The sequence below is a fragment of the Ovis canadensis genome, chromosome 1 (genome assembly GCF_042477335.2).
Source record: "Ovis canadensis isolate MfBH-ARS-UI-01 breed Bighorn chromosome 1, ARS-UI_OviCan_v2, whole genome shotgun sequence".
Classification (NCBI taxonomy): domain Eukaryota; kingdom Metazoa; phylum Chordata; class Mammalia; order Artiodactyla; family Bovidae; genus Ovis; species Ovis canadensis.
In genome coordinates this window covers 222855424-222873344 of record NC_091245.1, presented here as the reverse complement: position 1 = coordinate 222873344, position 17921 = coordinate 222855424, and the positions used below count along the sequence as shown (strand labels likewise).

At 40.9% G+C, this 17921-nt stretch overlaps 1 protein-coding gene across 1 annotated transcript in view; it reads right to left on the bottom strand.

Annotated features, from left to right (window-relative positions):
* Window positions 1-11288, bottom strand: part of WDR49 (WD repeat domain 49) — a 164725-nt gene extending 153437 nt beyond the window's left edge. Inside the window, exon 1 of the mRNA XM_069595505.1 lies at window positions 11121-11288. Within this exon, the coding sequence (XP_069451606.1) occupies window positions 11121-11288 (168 nt within the window). The remainder of the gene's footprint in view (window positions 1-11120) is intronic.
* Between the last annotated feature and the right edge of the window lie 6633 nt (window positions 11289-17921).

Below are 17921 nucleotides of genomic sequence, written 5' to 3'. Positions count from 1 at the left end.
GAGTAGGACATGACTGAGTGACTGAACACCAACAATCACCAGAGGTAATAATCGGTTTGGCCTCCAGGTTCTGAGGAATGAAGAGTCTGGTATACTTCCAGGGAGGACTGAAGGGCTGAGAGTAGCCTGTTGGCCATATATATATGACCAGACATATGGAAAGGGGGCAAGCTACTAGGATACCAAGAAAAAGCTCTAATTGTCCAATAGAACTTTCTCTGATGAAGAAAATATTCTATAATCTGTGTTCTCTACTGTGGTGGCTACTGGCCACATGTACTTACTTAATACTTTAAACATGGCTGGTGCTTGTGAGGAACTGAATTTTTATTTTATTAAGTAAGTTCTAACTTTATTATGCTTACTCCTTGGAAGGAAAGTTATTGACCAACCTAGACAGCATATTAAAAAGCAGAGACATCACTTTGTCAACAAAGGTCCATCTAGTCAAGGCTATGGTTTTTCCAGTGGTCATGTATAGATGTGAGAGTTGGACTATAACATAGCTGAGTGCTGAAGAATTGATGCTTTTGAACTGTGGTGTTGGAGAATACTCTTGAGAATCCCTTGAATTGTAAGGAGATCCAACCAGTCCATCCTAAAGGAGATCAGTCCTGGGTTTTCATTGGAAGGACTGATGTGGAAGCTGAAACTCCAATACTTTGGCCACCTCACGCAAAGAGCTGACTCATTTGAAAAGACCCTGATGCTGGGAAAGACTGAGGGCAGGAGGAGGAGGGGACAACAGAGGATGAGATGGTTGGATGGCATCACTGACTCAATGGAAATGCGTTTCAGTGGACTTCGGGAGTTGATGATGGACAGGAAGGCCTGGCGTGCTGCAGTTCATGGGGTCGCAGAGTCAGACATGACTGAGCGACTGAACTGAACTGAACTTTATTTCATTTTAATTTAAATAGCCACCTTTGGCTCAAGGCCGCCATATTGGACAGATCTGGAGAAAGACCAGTGTGACAACCAGGCCTCAGAGGTTGTAAGAATTAAGAAGAGAGAACCTGGGAAGCAACAGAGTATAGGAAAACTGTGTCCCTGGAAGTCCTCAGCAGAGAATGCTGGTGCCCAGAGTCAAGATCTAACAAGACTCTTTTCCATAATATGTTGGTAACACCTGATGAGGGGAAAAAATGATCCAAGGGACTTGTGTCTGACCAGAGCTTCAGGGAAAGATCAGAAATCATGAAGGGCAATTCAGAGGGCTCTTGTCTAATCATTGGGTGTAACTATATTTGCTAACACAGCACAAATGCAAAATCAAAATAGCACAAACTATATTTCTCCAATTGTCTGTTTTCCTCACTTTTCTTTCTTAATTTTTAGAAAATTTGAAAAGGTAGGCTGTGCCCTTCATCTTGGTTTCTCTGGTGGCTCAGCAATAAACAATCCGCCTACTATAGAGGAAACACAGAGATGCGGTGCGATCCCTGGGTTGGAAAGATCCTTTGGAGGAGGGCATGACACCCCACTCCAGTATTCTTGCCTGGGAAATCTCATGGACAGAGGAGCCTGGCAGGCTATGATCCATGGGGTCACAAAGAGTTGGACACAACTGAAGTGACTGAGGAAGCACACAGCCCATGGTGTAAAGGTCTGGCTAAGTGGATATACTACAAATGAATAGCAATAGGGATCTTTGCTTGCTTGCTTTCTCCTTTATAACAAGTTTCTTGCTTGCCTTCTCTACTCCAATCCTGGCCAAAGCTTAAGGTTAAAATGTTTGTCCCTCAAAAGTACTCTTCATCACCCTCTCTGATCTAGATTAATTTTTATAAATGCCAGTTCTGAAAGCAAACAGAGAAATTAGAAAAGGCATGAAGCTGTTAGAACTTGTCACAAAATTCAACACAAAGGCAGCAGTGTTCAGGAAGGCCGATTTTTCATGTGTGTTGACAGAGAACTTCACTTGCTTGTGTTCCAACGATGGCATCCTTTGTTAACCTCCCCGTGAATTCTAACAATTCAGACAAAACCACCAAAGCATCCTCTGTCGTTTCTGTTTGTGCCAACCACAGGGCTATCAAATTTGTCTTCATGCTATTACCTTAACGATGAGGAGGGGCACCTGCAGGGTTCACTGATTTTCTGCTGCCATCAAAAATGAGGTTTTTTGATTCCTCTAAGGGAGCTGGAGTGAGAAATGCTCTGACCTGCTGCTTTTGGTCAGCAAGTGATGGATTGACTGAAATTGCTGGATGCACTCTGTACTATGGAATACAGCTGTAGGTTAAGCTTTACCTGTTTACCTTCTCACAGGCCTCCACTGAATGCCTTCAGAAAGGAAAAAGTAATAAAAAAGCAATGAGTTATTCCTATCCTTCCCTTTCATTCTTCCACCCTTCTGTGCATTGATTTATTATAGGACTTATTACTTGCTGATTTGCATTAATTCCAAGTGACCAAGGCACAGTGTCTCTGTGGTACTAACTTGACATGTTCGTTTGATTATTAAAGTCCGTATCCTATTGGATTTCTGTTCCTTAGAGCAAATCCCAAAGGGTGGGTGCCTGGTGGTCAGTGGGAGCCTGGCGGCCAGTGGGAGACCTGCCATAAAAAGGGCTGGAAGGTTGACAATCTACCCCGGGGCCCTGGCTCTGCTCTATAGGGTAACTCAATTAAATATATTTGAGCTTTATTCTCCCCACGTGTAAATGGGAAATAAAAATACCTGCCTTGACTAGATTCCAGGCTGGTGAGAGGATCAAATCACACGATACCTACAGAGGTATTTGGTAAAACCTCACCGTACTTCAAAGACATTAAATTTTTATTCATCATTTTTACCTCCACTGATTTCCAGAAAGAACTTGAGTTCAGTTACAGTACATAGGCAATCAGACCATTAAAAGCAAGATAAAAGAACAAGGATCATAGAGTGAAAACAGAAGACAATTGTTTCAGAAAATTTTATGTTAAGAATCACAGTATCAATTGAAGACTAAATTTAAATTTGAACTTCCTGGCAACAGACACAAAACATAAAGCATCCTTAGGAACATCAATTCAGTTCAGTTGCTCAGTCATGTCCAACTCTTTGCAACCCCATGAATCACAGCACGCCAGGCCTCCCTGTCCATCACAAACTCCCGGAGTTCACTCAGATTCACGTCCATCGAGTCAGTGATGCCATCCAGCCATCTCATCCTCTGTCATCCCCTTCTCCTCCTGCCCCCAATCCCTCCCAACATCAAAGTCTTTTACAGTGAGTCAACTCTTCACATGAGGTGGCGAAAGTACTGGAGTTTCAGCTTTAGCATCATTCCTTCCAAAGAAATCCCAGGCTGATCTCCTTCAGAATGGACTGGTTGGATCTCCTTGCAGTCCAAGGGACTCTCAAGAGTCTTCTCCAACACCACAGTTCAAAAGCATCAATTCTTTGGTGCTCAGCCTTCTTCACAGTCCAACTCTCACATCCATACACGACTACTGGAAAAACCATAGCCTTGACTAGATGGACATTAGTCAGCAAAGTAATGTCTGTGCTTTTGAATATGCTATGTAGGGTGGTCATAACTTTTCTTCCAAGGAGTAAGCGTCTTTTAATTTCATGGGTGCAATCACCATCTGCAGTGATTTTGGAGCCCAAAAGAATAAAGTCTGACACTGTTTCCACTGTTTCCCCATCTATTTCCCATGAAGTGACGGGACCGGATGCTATGATCTTCGTTTTCTGAATGTTGAGCTTTAAGTCAACTTTTTCACTTTCCTCTTTCACTTTCATCAAGAGGCTTTTTAGTTCCTCTTCACTTTCTGCCATAGGGGTGGTGTCATCTGCATATCTGAGGTTATTGACATTTCTCCCAGCAGTCTTGATTCCAGCTTGTGTTTCTTCTAGTCCAGCGTTTCTCATGATGTACTCTGCATAGAAATTAAATAAGCAGGGTGACAGTATACAGCCTTGACGTACACCTTTTCCTATTTGGAACCAGTCTGTTGTTCCATGTCCAGTTCTAACTCTTGCTTCCTGACCTGCATACAGATTTCTCAAGAGGCAGGTCAGGTGGTCTGGTATTCCCATATCTCTCAGAATCTTCCACAGCTTATTGTGATCCACACAGTCAAAGGCTTTGGCATAGTCAATAAAGCAGAAATAGATGTTTTTCTGGAACTTTCTTGCTTTTTCCATGATCCAGCGGATGTTGACAATTTGATCTCTGGTTCCTCTGCCTTTTCTAAAACCAGCTTGAACATCAGAAAGTTCACGGTTCACGTATTGCTGAAGCCTGGCTTGGAGAATTTTGAGCATTACTTTACCAGCATGTGAGATGAGTGCAATTGTGTGGTAGTTTGAGCATTCTTTGGCATTGCCTTTCTTTGGGATTGGAATGAAAACTGACCTTTTCCAGTCCTGTGGCCACTGCTGAGTTTTCCAAATTTGCTGGCATATTGAGTGCAGCACTTTCACAGCATCATCTTTCAGGATTTGAAGTAGCTCAACTGGAATCCCTCACCTCCACTAGCTTTGTTCATAGTGATGCTTTCTAAGGCCCACTTGACTTCACATTCCAGGATGTCTGGCTCTAGATGAGTGATCACACCATTGTGATTTACCGGGTCGTGAAGATTTTTTTTGTACAGTTCTTCTGTGTATTCTTGCCACCTCTTCTTCATATCGTCTGCTTCTGTTAGGTCCATACCATTTCTGTCCTTTATCGACATTTATATGTCCTTAGGAACATAGTTTTCCTTAATCTATGAAATATAGCACACCGCTTTATTAGGAGAGATGTAAATTTTCCTACCATTACACTCTGAGGATAGTGAGTGAGACTGTTTTCTGGGCACACGCCTGCCTACCCTTTCCAGCTGCCCTCGCAGTAGAGATGGGAGTTTGGCCCATGAAACCTCCCCCATGTGCTCCTTCAAGCTCTTACTCCCATGACTAGCTTGACACAAGGCCAGCCTGAAGGCAGAAGATGGAAGGAGCTTGCCTATTAGAATCCCTACTTGGAGCTGCTACCAATTAGAATTATCTGCCCTCTACATGAGTGATAAATAAACCTCTATCATGAATGTGCTATTATATACTTTACACAATTTGCACACCCTGTAAAATTTTCTAATATCAGAACTTTATTGGATACCATACTATACAGTTGTTAACTATCAGTCCTACCTTAAAAATAATTTTTAAGTGATCTTCATGGACTGTATCATATTTTGACAGAGACAAGCAAAATCTAACAGTTCTGAGGAGAGGTGAAACAAAGATGGATGGTTTTATTTATGCGTTTGGGATGGTGATGTCTAGGGTAGAGGAAAAAAAGAAGCAAGAGGTAAGAAGAGTTCTGGAACATGAGCTACATCTAGGAAGGCCTGTCCATTTGGGTAAATTAATAGCAAAGATACAGTGGGCAGTGAGAAGGCAAGTCCCTTATGAACTGGGAGAGTCCTAGAGTTTAGAAAGGCCAGGGACTTCCCTAGCAGTCCAGGGGCTAAGACTCTGACCTCCAATGCCAGGGGCTAGGGTTCAAAACCTGGTCAGGGAACTCTGATCTCACATGCCAACTGGCATGGACAAAAAATAAATAAATAAACTAATTTATATATATATAAAAGAAAGGCTAAATAATGGAAAAAATGGGACTCTTTTTTTTCAATCTCATATCCTTTTAATAGATCACCCACCCACACACCCACCCACCCACCACTTACTTTAAAAATGCAGACTAACACTGTCACAATCATCGGGTTACTCAAGCAATTTCTCCTTCTCATGTCTGGGAGGAGAAGATGGAAGGGGTAGAACAGGAGGATCAGAAGACCGAGATCATCCTTGTTTGTTTGTTTGTTTGTTTGGGGGGGGCGGTTAATATGACTTACCTGACTGTAAATGTCGGAGAAGGCAATGGCAACCCACTCTAGTACTCTTGCCTGGAGAATCCCAGTGATGGGGGAGCCTGGTGGGCTGCCATCTATGGGGTCGCACAGAGTCGGACACGACTGAAGCGACTTAGCAGTAGCAACTGTAAATGTATGTCATTAAATTTTTGATAACAGTGACTTTCTGGATTCCTTAAAGTCTTCCTTGCCTAGCAGGGCATCAGAACTCTCGATTTTGTCCTGTTGGTACAAGGGAAGCGTTGTTCATAGGCCCTGCTGTAGACAAGAATGTTGGGAATTTTTATAAAGACAATCAAGCATGAAGACATCATAAATTCTGTGGACTTAATCATTTATTATACCTTAAGCGCAATTTTCAGAACTGCAAATACCTCCTGAACTTCTCTGGTCTATCAAGGTTAAGTGAGCACAAGTGCATCGTGTTTAGATTCCATTCACCCCCCAAGATAAGTGTGTTCTGAGAACCTTCCCTGAAAATCTCTGGGGACTTCCTGTTAGGATTTCTACCATGCCTTTCTCACACTGAACAGTTTTGGCCCTTCCTACTTTAAGCATAAATAGCTCACTGTTTACATACGGTTTAGGAGCTTCATTTCAAGCTATTTAAGCCTAAGATTTAGTAGGACTTGGGCAAATGGCCATGTATGGATGTGAAAGTTTAACTGTGAAGAAAGCTGAGCACGGAAGAATTGATGCTTTTAAACTGTGGTGTTGGAGAAGACTCTTGAGAATCCCTTGAACTGCAAGGAGATCCAACCAGTCCATTCTGAAGATCAGTCCTGGGTGTTCTTTGGAAGGACTGATTCTAAAGCTGAAACTCCAATACTTTGGCCACCTCATGCGAAGAGTTGACTCATTGGAAAAGACTCTGATGCTGGGAGGGATTGAGGGCAGGAGGAGAAGGGGACGACAGAGGATGAGATGGCTGGATGGCATTATCGACTCAACGGACATGAGTCTGAGTGAACTCCGGGAGTTTGTGATGGACAGGGAGGCCTGGCGTGCTGCAATTTATGGGGTCGCAAAGAGTCGGACACGACTGAGCGACTGAACTGAACTGAACGGGGCAAATGGCAGCACAGAGCAGACAAGGTAGGGCCAGAAAGGATGGACCAGGGGATGCTACAGACAGTGCAGCTGACAGAGGCAGATGAGGACCCAATCCAGCAGCGTAGCAAACTATAGACCCAAGCCAAATAGGCAGCAAGGTTTCCAAGATCAAAGAGCAGATTGTCCTGATATAAGGAAATCAGCGATGGAGAAGTCAAGAAAAGAAACATTCAAGAACCTACATAGCCACAGTCTTGGGGGAAAAAATCAAAATATATCAAGTCTCAATTCAGTGTTTCCAAAATCCCATTTCCCTTAGATCATTAATTTCTACTTCTCAAGCTTCCTATAAAATCAGCAAATCATAGGCATCCTTCTTCACACAATAAGGGGCTACTGAAGTATCTAAGAAAATGTAAAATATGTTTGACATTAAAATAATATGACTATCCAGAGAGCACATCATTTCTTTAAGTAGGGAAGTTTGGGTAACAAGCATTTTACAGTTCTATGACTAATACAACTGAAATATGGCTTTTTGGACACCATCACATAAAAGAAAAAAAAAAGATCTCATAGTTACTTTTCTAGTACTTCTATCTAGATAACTTCTTTGTTCTAAAGAAGAGGATCAAGATATCTTGACATCTTTCACATGCTAATCAAATATGAAATAAGAGATGAAAAGATGAGCTTTTGTACTCTTCTATGTGAATTTGTGTCTTTGCAACTCATTGTTTCCACTTCCTATCCCAACCAAAAGGAATATAAAAGCATTGTTGTGAGTGTTATTCAAAGCATAATTTGGTGGGGAGGCGGGAAATGTATGTGTTAAAGTTAAGAGACTATTAAAGGCCATGTGGTTCAATTTCTACTCACTGAAGATATAATAACTATGTTGACTGAGCACTTTTTGTATATCAAGCACTCTTTCAAGTGCTTTCCAGATAATATTTCATTTAAACCTCACAACAATCCTATTAGAGAGATTAAGTGATTTGCACAAAGTCACATTGTCAGTGACAAAACAAGGATTCAAATCCAAGAAGTCTGACCCCCGACTCTTAAACACTGATTCTGACTCATTTATACCATCAAACAATAAATGTAAGCACTACTCACGCTCTCCCCCCTGCCTTTTCTTAAAGAATTTTTCGTTGTGGACCATTTTTAATGTCTTTATTGAATTTGTTACAATATTGCTTCTGTTGTATGTCTTGGTTTTTTGGCCAGAGGGCATGTGGGATCTTAGCTCCCCAACCAGGGATCAAACCTGCACCCTGTGCCTTGGAAGGCCAAGTTTCAACCACTGGACCACCAGGGAAGTCCTAAGTACTTTATCTCTAAATGTTACTACTAAGATTTATATGGTATGTAATAACTCATTTGGAAACATGTGAAACATTCACTACACAATTCAAAGACTCATCTTTCCATTTTTCAAGTAAGCATTGCTACTGCTATTTAAGAACATGGACTTTGCCATGTTTACCTGTTTGCCATGGACTTTACCTGATAACTCTTCAGCTCCAAATAAGCTATCTGGGTACAAGAAAACAAAACAAGAGATAAAAGGATCCAGTTTCAGAATTGTGGCATTCCAAGAGTGTGTCTTTAGTGAATGGACTACAAATAATTGCCTTCAGAGTTCTATGATGCAGAACAACCCATGAGGGCAATTTTTCCTTTTACGGCAATCTACAGCTGTGACCTGTGGGCCCATCCCTCACGACAGACGGAAGGGAGTTTGTGGAAATCATCTAGTGCACCATTCTTCTCTAGGTGTCTGTGCTGTTGGTGGAAACTGTGTTGTCTCAAGGGCCTGATTTTCATTCCTGATTGTACGGTTGCCATTGGATCATTCCATTCTGTCTGTTGAGTCTGTTAAAATTGGATGGACTTTCACTTTTCCTTGAAGTAAGCCTGCAAAGCTCAATTTCTTTTTTAAACGCTGTCATTAGATTCTCCAGGTTCATGCAAGCTCTGAATAGTAATCTCTTTCTCCTTTTCAACCCATCAATGGTACCTGATCTTCAAAGTGCTTAATTTCAAAACAAGCGATCCAGTCTTCGAAACATTTATTAGAGATTTAAAAAAAAAGATCTTGAAATTGAATTGTCCCATTTTACTTTGGTTCACTCCAGACTAATCAGTAATTTGGAAAGAACATCCACCCCTAACCTTTTGTAGCAGTTTAGCAGTTTCACTCTCTAACCCATGGACTTTATAACATAGACTCTCCTAACAGACCCTAGCACTCTACTTCATGTTCTGAGCACCAGAACAAAACTGCCCACATTTCTGTTCATTCCAGAGTCAAAGCTGTCAAAGTCTGTGGTTACGTTTTTCTGAATGCCCTCAAGCTGTCAAAATGTTTGCAATGTCTATCAAAATATGCCAGACTCATTTAGGGCATTGGACAAGAGCAGCACTAAAAGTCTTTTCAGACAAGTGGGTTTGGATGAACTGCAAAAACATGAAGATTAAAATGAGAAAAGTATAGGGCAGAGCATGTCTGTCCTACTAAATATGATAGAGTCTATTAAAAAGAGATGATTGATACTAATGGGACATTATCAACACAGATAGAATTTAACAGGTTATACAAAATAGAGTATAGTAGTTTTCCAGTGGCTAGTAACTATTTTGGGGGGTAGGTAAAGATTAAAATTTGTGCCAATTACAGGGCAATAGAATGGTTAGATTTCATCATGCTTTATTAATTTCAAGGTGGTATTCCCAAACATTGTATGTCTGTTTCAAATTAACATGACATTCTCAAGCACCCTCAGAGGACATCCTGAAACCCTGAGAGCATATTTTAGCAAGTGTAATGAAGTAGAAAGGATGGAGGCTCATGTCTACTGAAATTCCACAGCATGGAAGAGTACTTCTTCCTATCAGCACACAGGCTAAAAGTCATTTTGATGTACGCTGTTCATTCTGCACAGAGGCAGAGTTCCAACTTAATTGAGATAGAGAGAAGGAACTTATTCATTTATAGTTAAAATTCCTAAGGTTTATATGTAGAATTAAAATTTAAATTTTTTGTTTTCATTGGCATTGCCCCAATATTTGCAAGAAAGAGTGTCAGACTGATTCCTCACAGGAGATCTGGGACAATGAAGTGCCACCACCTGCTATGAAAAGGAGCCGTGTTGCTTAGGATGAGGCAGGGAAGAATGTCTTCACACAGAAGGTGCATGCGTGGAAGCATGTTCTATCGTGTCTGACTCTGTGATCCCACGGATTGTAGCCCACCAGGCACCTCTGTCCATGGGATTCTCCAGGAAAGAACACAGGAGTGGGTTGCATTTCCTATTCCAGGGGATCTTCCCAACCCAAGGATCAAAACCTGCATCTCTACTGTCTCCTGCACTGACATGTGGATTCTTTACCATTAGCATCACCTGAGAAGCTCATATACCTGGAGGTGCCTATTTGCATTTCCAGAGAGATAGGGTTATTACTTGGAGTCACCCTAGAGATCTGGCTTCCCTTTCTTAGCATCATAACTTTCTATTTTTCCAAAAATACATTGATCTCTTAAAAAAATTGTCCAGGAATTCATTTTCCTTCCTGGATGGTAATGATATTCAGTAGCAGCAATTTCATACTAAATAATTTTATCTCACCCAATGAACCAATGGATAAAGTTACTTCGTATTAAATCCAGGTGCAGTGAGACGACCCAGAGGGATGGTATGGGGAGGGAGGAGGAAGGGGATTCAGGACGGGGAACACGTGTATACCTGTGGTGGATTCATGCTGATGTATGGCAAAACCAATACAATATTGTAAAGTAATTAACCTCCAATTAAAATAAATAAATTTATATTAAATAAATAAATAAATAAATCCAAGTCTGATTAATTCTCTTCAGTTCCCTGTTTTTGTTGTGTCTCTCAATTGTGTCTGACTCTTTCATGACCCCATGGACTGTTAGCCTGCCAGTCTCCTCTACCTTTGGGATTTCCCAGGCAAGAATACTGGAGTGGGTTGCCATTTCCTTCTCCAGGGGATCTTTCTGACCCAGGGATCGAACCTATGTCTCCTGCATTGCAGGCAGATTTTTTACCACTGAGCCACCTGGGAAGCCCTTTTAACTATTTATTAAAAACAAAAAAATCTTTTAAGAGAAAAGTCTTTGTTCCATCCCTGCCTCTTTCACAAACAACTCACACTCTCCAGCAAATAAGATGAGTGCTTACCTCAAAGGCTCTCTGTATTTGGACAAAGTCGCCCAGGGTGAGTTGTTTCTCAAGCAGCACTGTGCTGGCATCTTCCTTTGCAGTTGCACCGTGTGAATTCTTCTCCAGATTCTCTGGCCGGGGCTGAGACCCTTTGTTCAACCCAGGGGTAGCATTCTGGCAACTCATAATGGCTTCACCTCTTTTCAGCAGTCTTCAACTCTCTCTATAAGTTTTTTTTTTTTTCCTTTTCTTTTTCACTCAACAGGTGCCTTTGAAAAGAAACAACTTAGCAATCGAATTCCAAAATAAAAGTATATTTCAAGGCACTCAATTAGGAGGCAAAAAATTCAAGCTCAGAGGCAGGGAATGAAAGCTCTTGACCCTCACTCTTCCTTAATTCCAGTTTATTTTCAAAGACCACTGTTGAATCCCTTTAAAACATCCCCCCACCAATATTCTGTTTAACCTAGCTTGATTACAAGAGTGTAAAAGCTTTCCCCCTGGTTTATAGCAACTGACACAAAATGCTACTTCTAATACTCGTTTAAAATGCATTAGAAAAGCAATTTCTCAAAAATCTCTGGCTAACCTTGCTTTTTTCCATATGTCATGGATTTAAACTCCGTTTTCTTGTCTTGAGGTGTGAGGTGACACGGCCGTAGGGTTTCTGTCCCAGTGCAGCGTGTGCCTCTGATGACCACCTTCCCAGCAACGTGGCCTTGTTTGTTTCATGAGTGCATGCTATCTTTGTGTGCTTCCTGGCAACCAGTGCAGCCAACTAAGGCTTCTCCTTTTTCTCCTCCTCTTTACACCCCCATCCTGCCAGCAGCTAAGGACTGACCTGAAGGTTTGACTAAACAATGTAAACATTGGGGTTTTTTAAAAGGACAATTCAGCCCACTCATTTTTTTAAATTAAACTTCATCACTGCACTATTTAAAGACAACTTTTATAAACGTATTTTCTATGAAACATGTTATGTATTATGAAGCAAGATGATTATTCAAAGAAAACAACAGTGAATTTAGGAATTTTACATTTTCTGTGTAAAAAATGTTTCATTTGTGTTTAATAAGAATCCATTTCTTATCATCTCTTTGTCTTAGTTTCTATGTGTATAAAATGGGAATCATTTAGCCTTTTTTTTCATTCTTTTCATAAACATTTATTGAGCACCTACTATATATATTTTTAAATTTTATTTATTTTTTTAAATACCAAAAATGTTTTGTATTGGGGTATAGCCAATTAACAATGCTGTGATAATTTCAGGTGAAGAGTGAAGGGACTCAGCCATGCATAAACATGTTTCTGTTCTCCTCCAACCCCCACTCCCATCCCGGCTGGCACATAATGTTGAGCAGAGTTTCCTGTGCTATACAGTAGGTCCTTGTTGGTTGTCCCTTTTGAATATAGCAGTGTGTACCCTACTATGTACTTTCGACAACACTGGGAACAATGTGCAGTTGCGAATGGCTAATGTCAGAGGGAATGCTAATTACTTCATATAAGAGATTAATCAAACTCTCCAAGCAAACATTTCATTTACTGTCCCATCTGGAAGTAAAATTGTCATCAGTCTACAGTAGGTGCTCTGCATCCACGGGTAGCATAGGTTTTCAATTCATTGAAAACATGGAAGGAGAACACAGTATAACATACTATGATAAATCTTATGATTAAACTACCTACAGTACCATCACTGGTTCAGCTAATATTAATGAAAAGAAAGGAAAAAGGAGAAAGTTAACATTTTGTTTTCACATTTACCATGTACCAGGCACTACACTAAGCACTTTGTAATTCCTTATCTTGTGAAAACTTCACAATAATCCTGAAAAGCAGACGAGCTCATTCTTCTCACTTTACAGATGAAGTGAAAGTCACTCAGTCGTGTCTGACTCTTGCGACCCCATGGACTGTAACCCGCCAGGCTCCCCTATACATGGAATTTTCCAGGCAAGAATGCTGGAGTGGGTTTTCATTTCCTACTCCAGGTTACAGATGAAGAGGCAACATTGACCCCAAAAGTTTCATAGTTAGTAAGGTGTAGAAAATGGCAGAGTGGCTCCTGGCTTCAGATGCATGCCTCCTCTGAACCTTATTCTCATCTCTGTAAAACTGAAAAGATGTTCTCTAAGTTTTCTTCCAGCAACATCATTCAATGAGCTAGTCGCAAGGTGATACAAAGCACGTTCCCTATAACGCAGAGATGGACGCATCCCACAGGCTTTCCTGAACCAGTAGTGAAAAAACGAAATATCATTCACCCACCCATTAATTTATCCATCTCTCTATCATTAATTCCAAAAGCCATTTATTAAGAGTCTTTTGTTTGTCGAGTCCTGGATTGGACCTGGTGCCTACCCCTGAGGGACTTACAGTCTTGTAGGAACAATTAGCTGTCTGGTTCATCCTTCATGTCAAGTCCCAACCTCTTGCTGTTTTCAGGGCTGTATGGAGAATTGTGAAGTCATATGCAGGCTCAGAGGAAAAGAGCGGCATTATAAATTATAAATGTGTATCACAGGCACAAAAGGGCTGAGGGGGGCATGTTTATTACACATTTAACTTTCCTGGTTTAGCCCTTCAGTAAATTAGATAAAACATCTTTAAGCCCTAATATGATAAATTCCCCTAAATTATCTCACATAAGAATAAAATCTGTCTTCTTACCATCCTAATTAGCAAATTAATAATAGTTTAGTTGAGTCAGATCAGTCCTATAAATGTCTATAAAATGTTTTATAGTGATCTGTTGGAGAGTTGGGCTTAATTCCACAACAGACACTAATGAGGGAAGGAAGAGGAAATAGAAAAAAATACTCTGTGAAGCCGCACCGGGAGAGGTAAGCATCCCACTGGCTGACAATGCAAAATTCTCTAATTATTCTAAGACAGTCAAACTGCCTGAATGCCTTAGCTTGCACAGAGATGAAGCTCTAAACGTATTCATTAGTCAAAACAGGAGACTATAATGAGCAGCCAACAAATTACTGTAGAAGTTAATCAATTCACACAGTTTCCTTCCTGTAAAATCATGGCATTAGAAATCATTCTCAATATAAAGTCTTCCATGGCTTTCACCTTCTTTGTAATGGTGTGGTTAATTTTCAGGCTAAATTTCTACCACTTTAAAAAGTCTATACCTAGTCTTTTGTGTGTACGTGTGCTCAATCATGTCCAACTCTTTGCAACTCTTGCCTTTGCTGAAATTTACCCTCCAAGCGTCAGATATGAGTTTGTGAAAATCTGCCACATGCCCAGTCTCATCCTAGGCTCTGTGTGGGACAGGGAAGTGATGACAGTCTGTCCTCTTAAAAAGTGGAAGGTCCCTGGTGATCCGCTGATTAAGAATCTGCCCTCCAATGCAGGAGACATGGGTTCAATGCCTGGTTGGGGAACTAAGATCCCACATGCCATGTGGCCACTGAGCCCACACGCTGCAACAAGAGAAGACTGCACACTGCAACGAAGACCCAGTGCAGCCTAAAGTTTATGTTTTTAAAAGTGGGAGCTCTAGATTGGAGAGAAAGCTGACTGACTGACACTTGCCCCTCTCTCCTGCAGGGACCAGGCAACAGCCACCAGCACAACAGAGCACTAGGCACCCAAGAGGACCGTGCAAGCAGATACATTGCTAGCTTTTGCTTTTTTTGGAACCTTGGGCCTGCATCATTATCCCCACTGAATAGACACTCCCATATGTGTCCTTGTCACAATTCCCAGTTCACCCCCAAATCCCTGCTCTCTTCCTCCCCCATAATTCACACCCACCAACACAAATAGCAGGCCCCGCCTTTCCTCTCAATTTTCCTTCCCTTTGTTTCTACTCTCCTCACACCAAGGCCTGTTCTTACCAACATTCTTTGCACCCTCTGTCACTTAGTCATGTCCAACTCTTTGTAACCCCATGGACTGTAGCCCACCAGGCTCCTCTCTCCATGGGATTTTCCTGGCAAGAATACCTGGAGTGGGTTGCCATTTCCTCCTCCAGGGGATCTTCCCAATCTAGGGATCAAACCCATATCTCCTGAGTCTCCTGTATTTGCAGGCAGATTCTTTACCACTGAGCCATAATCTTTGACGAAATTTCTCCCTCCATCTCCTTCACGTAAGAGAAATCAGCTTCCCCTTATAAACCCCCTTTTTCACCAAACTGTCTCAAGTTGAGGCTGTTCCTTGCCCCAGTCCCCTCCCTCGGGGCCAGTGGCAGGGTGTCTTCCCACAGTCTCCTTGCTTCATGAAGGCACACCTTCCCAACATGGTCCCAGTGGCCAAATACACCCCTACAGCCCTCTCTTTTCAGCTTCCAGCTCACTTAAACATCACCTCCTCTCGGAGCTTGAGAGAAAGGACCAGCTCTGCCCTTGGCACCTTTTAAGCCCTCAATAAATATTAGTTTCTCTCCTTTCTTGTTCCAGATCCTCCTGGCTCAAATTAATTACTCCTTTCACTCTGCAACCACAGCATTTTGTTTACACTTTAACCACAGCAGTTTTTCTTTCTGCCTTGCAATATAATTAGTTGCCTGTGTATCTGTCTCTCTCCCACCACACTAACTCCCTAAAAATAAGGACAATACCTCACTAAAGCCTACAGCCTAACATGGCCCAACACAGAGCTTTGCATAAACTGCACAGTGACACAGTTGTGTGTGCTTATTTGTAAAATAAGATGGGCTGAAAAGGAAATTCTCCTGTGGCTTTGAGTTTTCAGGACAGTTTCCTGAGTGGTATTGAGTCTGAAATAGAGGTAGAATTCCACAATAAAATAGTTAATGAGGGAAACCAGCTTTGCAATTGTCTCTTCAAGGCTCTTAGAAAAAACTGTTTGAGAACACTTGAAACAAAGTGTTCCATTTAATACATGCAATTTCTACATAAGATGCAGACTTGTTGAGGCCCTGCTCTGTTCTGCTTACTGCTCTAGACACCAGAAAAGCAAAAATGAATGAGATAGTGCTCTGTGCTCACTGTTGCTCAGAGACATGATAGTAAATTCTGAGGAATCCCCTAGTGGTTTCAGTGGTTAGAACTTGGCACTTTCACTGCCGTGGGCCCAGGTTCCATCTCTGGTCAGAAACTAAGATCCTGCAAGCCACATGACATAGCCAAAAAGAAACAGACAACAAAAACCCAAACCCAAAACAAAAATTTTAAAAAGTCAGTTATGGTTTTAAGTTAATTTTATCTTTTGAGAAAGCAGGTCCCCTGTTAACTCTTATACCACATAATATTTGCCTTTTTTTTTTTGATCTGCTGTACAATGCCCAAATTAAGAAAACTGTCTTTATACAACAGCATTTCTCAGACTGTTCAAATATTTAAATACTGAAAATTCATTAAATAGTAATTCATGATATACTAAAATAACTAAATTTATCATTGTGCAATAAATTGCATATCATCATATGTCAAGTTCTAGTCTAAGCAAGCAGTGTTAGCTAAACTTTGCAATATGTGGAAGTGGAAGGTAAAACTGGGAAAATCCTAATTTTTGACTTAAGCATTCCTGCTCATTTGAAAAAAGCAACTATGATTTTATTTTACCAGTAGATACATCGGATCCAATGAACTAAATATTGAGAATCAGTGCTTAAAAATATTCTAAAGTTCAATTTTTATGTAAATTCTGATAGGCGTTCCCATCAGTTAACCAGTTTTTGAGGCCCTCTTTGGTTTAACAAATTCTTGTCTTTGAAATCCAATGTCCATGTTCAAAGTCACACATGGACTTGTTTGTCCGTGGGATTTTCACCAGGGAGCCACTTTCTGGGCAATTACTCTGAACTAGGTTACCAAATTCTTTCATGTTGCCTCTCTGAGAGAATGCTGTGTTTTATTCCACTTGGAGCTTGTGAACAGTTAGTCAAAGTCACCTTGATATCGAACACTTGCATCCATGTATAGAAACACTAAAAAGTAGTCATAAAATCATTGCAAGAAAGGACTCACTGAAAATCCAGTAAACATTTATTGATTTCACCGGTAAAGAAAGAAAGAAAGAAAGTAGGTGGGAGATTAACAATTATTGAGTCCCTAGTGTATGCCAAACACTGAGTTAGGCACTTTTCCGAGTGTAATTTTATTAAGCCTCATAATATCCCTGCAAGATACTTAATATTTTCCAAATTGATTTTTACTGATAATGGTACTAAAAAAGATGAAGTATCTTGCCCAACTTCACACAGCTTGGTAATTGTATAACACAATAATATCACACTATGGTCTCTTCTAAGACTTGATACTTGGGCTTCCCAAGTGGCTCAGTGGTAATGAATCTGCCTGCCAAACAGGAGACATGTATTGGATCCCTGTGTCCAGAAGATCCCTTAGAGAAGGAAATAGCAACCCACTCCAGTATTCTTCCTGGAGAATCCTATGGACAGAGGAGCCTGGTAGGGTCTCAAAGAATTGGACATGACTTAGAGTTTAAACAACAACACGACTTGACACTTCTTTTCATTTAATTCTCTTTGAAATCCTATGATGTGGGCATCGTATGGTCACCATTTTATAGGTGAAGAAATTGAGACCTAAATAACTTGTCTAAGGTGACCCAGCGAAACTATAATTCAAAACTCATAGCCTTCTGTGTTCTCCACAGTGCAAAATCCTGTGCAGAGTATTCTGCTAGACACCAGACTAAGTTCTGATCTAGTCTGGGAGCTGAGATGTATGAAAAGTGAGGAAATGAGAAAGGATATACTTGGTAATAAAGTCAGAGGAACTTAGAATTTAGACTCAGTACACCAGGTTCAAGTCTTAATTCTCTCCCTTTCAATCCTTTATTTCTTGAGCAAGCTGGATCATTTCT